Below are 5,875 nucleotides of genomic sequence, written 5' to 3' on the forward strand. Positions count from 1 at the left end.
GAAGCTGGTTTCGGGCCCGTATATCAGTCTCGGGACGCGTTCTGACGCGTGTGCGTGTGTGCCGGAGCGGCGAGCTGGGTGGTCTCTCGGCCGCGTGAATCCTTAGACCTGGTACGTTGCCTAGGTGCTTCTGATCGTGATCCCTCTCGTATTCTGATAGTGTCGAATACATGGTACCCGTATTATTAAATCTCTTCTCATTTCTTTCGAATTTTGGACAAACCGAACATTTTCTTGTCTGTAGTATAATTCAGTAGTTCGCGTCCAACTCCGGCAGTTCCTAAAATTGTCTGATCCAAAGCAGACAGCCCGAACCAGCACATAACATCTCACTTAAATGGAACCATTTCAATCCTTCACCGAGAAATGACAACCATTCCACTCGTTTATACTTTGCCGCATGCTTGTCAGACTTTAGCATATGGGGTATAATACTTCAAGAAATATCTCAAGAAAGATGAATTTCCTAAAATAATCCTTAAAGAAGTACTAGTACGTATAGCTTAAAATGGCGACCTGTTAAGACTGTTGTTTTGGGACCCGGCCGACGTGGTGCTCGCTGTCAAGGTCGTGGTCTCGTGGAGATGTCCATTGGTATCCATGGCACCTGTAATTACTAGAACAATACGAGAACCAGTACATATAAACGGGGCAGTTGGGCTGAAGTGTTGTTGTGTATGGCATTGTTCACCAATCACCAAGCATGTGCCTCCTGGACTCTGTAAAGGTACTCTTGGACATGAATTTCGAATTAACTGTGCCGACTGGATTTGCCTTTCGGATTAAATATGTTGACAATCTGGAGTTGGCTTCCTCGTTGCCTTCGTCCACTATGCAGCTATAGCACATTAGTTAGTGCATACAAAGATTAGTAGGCCGACTGGCCGAGTACAACTAAAAAAATATGCCATGAAAATCTCCTGGCTGAACACCAGTAATGACAGATATGAATGCAAAACATGGGAAGCTTTGGGTTGATTAGAATATTGCCTCTGGTACATGACCCTGCCCAAAGTACAACTTCTCGTTGATTGCTCTAAAATTATGAGAAGTAGTAATTCTAGTGAAACTAAGAAAGTTAAAAGTACATCATGCTCGTAAATGCAAAGATTGTCTATCATGTTTTTAGTTCATTGTATTTTGGCTGATCTTTGCATGTGCGGATCAGCATCTATATTGACCAGGCAGGAGACTACTTCCATGACAGTTGGCCTCGAAAACTGATTTTGGTCGACACATTTGCAAGCGGCTTCAAGAACCTTCAGCATTTGCCCTTCGTATCCTGTTCCTCTAAGTGTTGGATCCAAGACCTCAACTTGCTTTTCCTCGGACCTCATCTGCAGCACCCATGGGACAAGTTCTTTTGATGTTGATAGGACTGGAACAGGTCGCATTCCAGTGAGCAGCTCAAGCAGTACTACTCCGAAACTGTACATATCGCCTCTCAATGTAGCAACCCATGCTTGCCCATACTCAGGGGGAATGTAACCCATAGTACCGACAAGTTCAGTTGTTACATGAGTTTGGTTGGGAAGAATCAATCTGGCTAGCCCAAAATCTGCAACATAAGGTTTAAATTCTTTGTCCAGTAGGATATTACTAGATTTGATGTCTCGGTGGACAATTTGAGGGTTGCAGACATCATGGATATGAGAAAGTCCCAGGCTAGCTCCTTTTGCGATCTTCAGCCGAGTCGGCCAGTCAAGAGATGAGCCATCATCATCCTTGTTATGCAGCCAATCATCTAGGCTTCCATTCTCCATGTAGGAATATACGAGAAACCTTGAGTTTCCCTGGATGCAGTAACCCCACAGCGGTACAAGATTTTCATGTTGTGCCATGGAGAGAGCATCAACCTCGGCAGTGAACTCTCTTTCCATCAGACACATTTCATCGTTGAGCTTTTTAATTGCCAGCTTGGAGCCATCAGGTAGCTCTGCCTTGTAGACTAACCCATACCCTCCACATCCAATGATGTTTTCCTTGTCAAAGTTGTTCGTTGCTTTCAAAATGTCAGTGAATTTGAGCTTGTTTTCTTCACCCTGGCCCTGTGCCATCCGCATCACCACTAATGTTTGCTCTGAACTAGAGTAGAATGAAGTTGCTTCAGCCTCTCCGTTACTTTCCCTTCTATTCTTTGCCCTAAAACCCTTCTGCCTGATTGAGACAAGGAGACACGCCAGAAACAGAAGAATTGTGATCCCTCCAAAGAACACACCAAATGCAATCGCAAAAACAGCCTTCCTATCTCGTTTTTTTCTGGTGGACATAAATAATGAATCTGAACCACATTTATGAGTGAGCATAGAGCCACACAGTTTTGGATTCCCATCAAAACTAGAATTCGGAAATGTATTAAACTGGCCTCCAGATGGAATAGGCCCTTCTAGGTCATTGTTTGAAATGTTGAATGCTGAAAGGAAGTTCAGGCTATTCAATGCAGCTGGGATAGCACCTGTGAGGTTGTTGCTGGACAAGTCTAGCAGTTGCAACTTTGTCAGGTTGCAAATAGATTGGGGGATCTGCCCAGTTAACTTGTTGAAGCTGAGATCAAGTAAAGCAAGCACTTTCAACTGACCAATCTGTTCGGGAATCAAACCTGTGAAGTTGTTGTTGCTCAGATTCAACATTGTTGGGAAAGATGTAACAACACGGTATTGAAGTGATGGACCATCATATACAGGCAGCTCAAAGATCCTTGGGTCCAGATGATTTGCGTTTTCAGTTGATTTTAGCATTGGCATCTCCATCAAGGTTAATGGGATTTCTCCTGTAAGACTATTATTTGACACATCCATAAAGAAGAGATGGCTTAGGGAGTTTATCCAGCCTGGTATTGGTCCTGTGAGTTGATTGCTATTTAAAAGTAACATCCCCAAATTTCTGAGCCTTGATATCCATAGAGGTATTGTTCCATACAATTGGCAACCTCCAATGCTCAAAACCTGAAGATTCTCAAAGCCATCAATTATGTCATCCTCTGGCATGCGCTCCCCCCTGAAGTTGTTCCTGATAAGTAGGGTGGTAAGATTCGTGCTGCTCTTGAGGATCTGAATTGCATTTGTGATGTTTGTGAAATTGTTTTTACCAAGTGACAAGAAGGAGAGATACTTCAGATTGCCTATTCTCGATGAGAGCTGCCCATGTAAGTTGTTGCTTGATAGCCGCAGTGCAGTCAGATTACTGCATGAGTATAGGCTTTCTGGAACTGTACCTGTGAAGCTGTTTAACCAAAGATCTAATGTTTTTAGATTGGGCAGGTTGGAGAAATTGACCTTGGTAAGTTCTCCACTGAGGTTGTTGCTCTTGAGGTCAACTATTATGAGATTTGTGCAGTTGCTAAGAGAAGACGGGAGCTCCCCTGACATGTTGTTATTGCCCAAATGGAACTCTTCCAGTCTCTTGAGCTGGCCTATATAATCTGAAATCTTGCCACTGAAGTTGTTTCTTCCAAGATCAAGGACTACAAGATTTCTGAGGTTAGCTATGTTTGTACCATCAATAGCTCCATGTAATCCATTGTTAGGAAAAGACAGGTGTTCCAACGAGGTAGCATTGAAGAGTTCATCTGGGAGTGTTCCACTAAGGTTGTTATACCCAGCCCTGAACTCTCTCAGCTTGGAGCAATCACCAAGTCCTGGGGGGATGCTGCCACTGAATTTGTTGAAACACAGATCCAGCAGAGCGAGGGATGGCGAGGTGCTACAGAATTGAGTTGGTATCTGCCCAGTAAAGCTGTTATTGCTGGCATTGATTGCAATCAGATTCTCCATTGTTTTCCATGTGGTGGATGGAAACTGTCCTGCAAATAAGTTGCTTGAGATGTTTAGTACCTGCAGAGGGCCAGGGGTTGACGGTGGCAGTTCTTGGAGTGTTCTGTTGAGCCGGTTAAAGCTAACATCAAGGGTAGTAATGCTGCTGGACGATAGCAATTCCAGCGGCAGACCACCGGACAACGAGTTGCCAGAGAGATTAAGGTACTGCAGCCCAATGAGGATCCCAAGGGATTGTGAGATGTGCCCCTCAAGGCCCTTCGAAGGCAGCAAGACAGCGGTGACCGTCCCATCTTGCCTGCAGGTGATCCCTTCCCACTTGCAGCAATCCGTGCCATTCCGCCATGAGGCAGCAAGGCCGCCGTCTTGTGAGAGCTCGGCAAGGAACTGGAGAAGGGCGCCGTTCTCCTGCTCCGTGCAGGAACTGATAGGAGAGGCCAAGCAGACCAGCAGCACAAGAGTAAGGCCAAAGGAAGGTATGCCTAATATTTTGCTGCATTTCTTGTTGGAGAAATGGAGTGTCTGCATGGTTTTCTGGTGAAACTAGCATGTAAGCAAGAGCTAAAGTTGTGCCGTGACTGTATGCATCAATGGTGGTCTAATCATGAAAGCGTGTGATGGGGAAGGAACGAAGCAGATTTTGCTCCCATTTTATTTCGTCCACTTGTAGTCGTAGTCACCATGAAGGAAATCAAGGTCATGAAAATTGGATTTTACACAACTGCCACCAGCACACCAGCAGCTTCCTAGTTCACACCGGCGTTTCATTATTCCACTATTGTCTGCTGTAATCTACTGACAAAGTCAACTGTCCAATCTTCCTGAACGCCGCCCGTACAGAAAAAAAAACTGCATTTTAGATTGTGTAGCCGTCCTTGACTCAGTCCTTACTTAATTTGTACAACATGCCTTAATCTACTCACTTCTCTTACCGGCTTCAAAACAACTCTAAGCTCTTCCCGCTGGCACTTGACAAGAAAATTTACTTCTTGACATATCCTTGCCTTTTTGTGAACAGGGAATGCCCTGTTTTGAAAGGAAAAGAACAGTTGGGTAACGATTTGCAGGATATTCTGAAAGGCGCTTGCGATGGAGAGCAGCAATCTTTGTTGCTTAATGGACGGGGTGGATGGTTGACCTGCTGGTGATCTGTTCTCTCTTCCTTCCTCTTGACCTGAGGGGTTACTTGCCCATATCATTCGAGCGAGCTTCGTCTGATGTTTACGTTTGCTGTTGTTTTTCGTCCTCCTGCCTCCACTGGCGCACTTATTATATTGTGGTTCGGAAACGATTCAAAGTAAACTGGGTAACGTGTGAGTTTTGGTAGTGGCAGGCTGGTTGATCAGTTGGCTCGGATCATGCTGGCATGGTCATGGTCTTTAGGGACAGAACCATGTGTTTATATCTTACTTCTTTATCTTAAAAAATATTTAAGTTGGTAGCGGAACGTTCACCCTCATCGAGATTATCTTTTATTAAGCTATTAACATTGTAAGTTTTCAACCATTATGTGGACATCAGACGGATTCAACTGTTGTATAGTTTGAGACCATTTTTAAATTTTGCACACAGTTATGGGTTATGATAGCAACAAGCGTTTAAATGACTGAGCATTTTCCTTTTTGTACCGAATTAGTTTTAGTTCTTGGGTGATGATTTCTTTATTATTTGAGTTGGAAGTTCTTGGGTGATGATTGATGATGCTAGGTGCACTATATCATTATTGTTACAATTATTATTATTTAGATGATGCACTCTATCATTGATAATTTTATATTCGGTTAACAATTTTCCTCTTCTAATTAGGAGAAAAAATAGCATGTGCCAGGGGGATAGTTTTGGCTCCTGAGCTCACATGCACCCTTGTGAACAATAAAAACCCGAAAATTTATCAAAAAAAAAAACATGCTTGAGTGTTCTACCTACATGCAAAAAATCGTGAACAAATGAAATCGGTGGTGCTATGAAAGAAAATTGGTGCTCTGAAATGGTCATTTTTGAAGCATTGATTGTTTTCCCTTTTGGACAGGACACCATAGACGTCACTTTTTCAGGAAAAGCTTTTGGCTGCTGTTTTTCCCCGGATTTTACTGTCTGGGTGT

General features: G+C 43.6%; 1 protein-coding gene across 1 annotated transcript; it reads right to left on the reverse strand.

The window, feature by feature from the left end:
• Nucleotides 1–595: 595 nt before the first annotated feature.
• On the reverse strand, nt 596–4,363 carry LOC123136351 (tyrosine-sulfated glycopeptide receptor 1-like). The gene has a single exon (XM_044555721.1). It carries the CDS (start codon nt 4,299–4,301, stop codon nt 1,131–1,133), a length of 3,171 nt encoding a protein of 1,056 aa, XP_044411656.1. The 5' UTR covers nt 4,302–4,363; the 3' UTR covers nt 596–1,130.
• Between the last annotated feature and the right edge of the window lie 1,512 nt (nt 4,364–5,875).

Source organism: Triticum aestivum, chromosome 6B (assembly GCF_018294505.1).
Source record: "Triticum aestivum cultivar Chinese Spring chromosome 6B, IWGSC CS RefSeq v2.1, whole genome shotgun sequence".
Classification (NCBI taxonomy): domain Eukaryota; kingdom Viridiplantae; phylum Streptophyta; class Magnoliopsida; order Poales; family Poaceae; genus Triticum; species Triticum aestivum.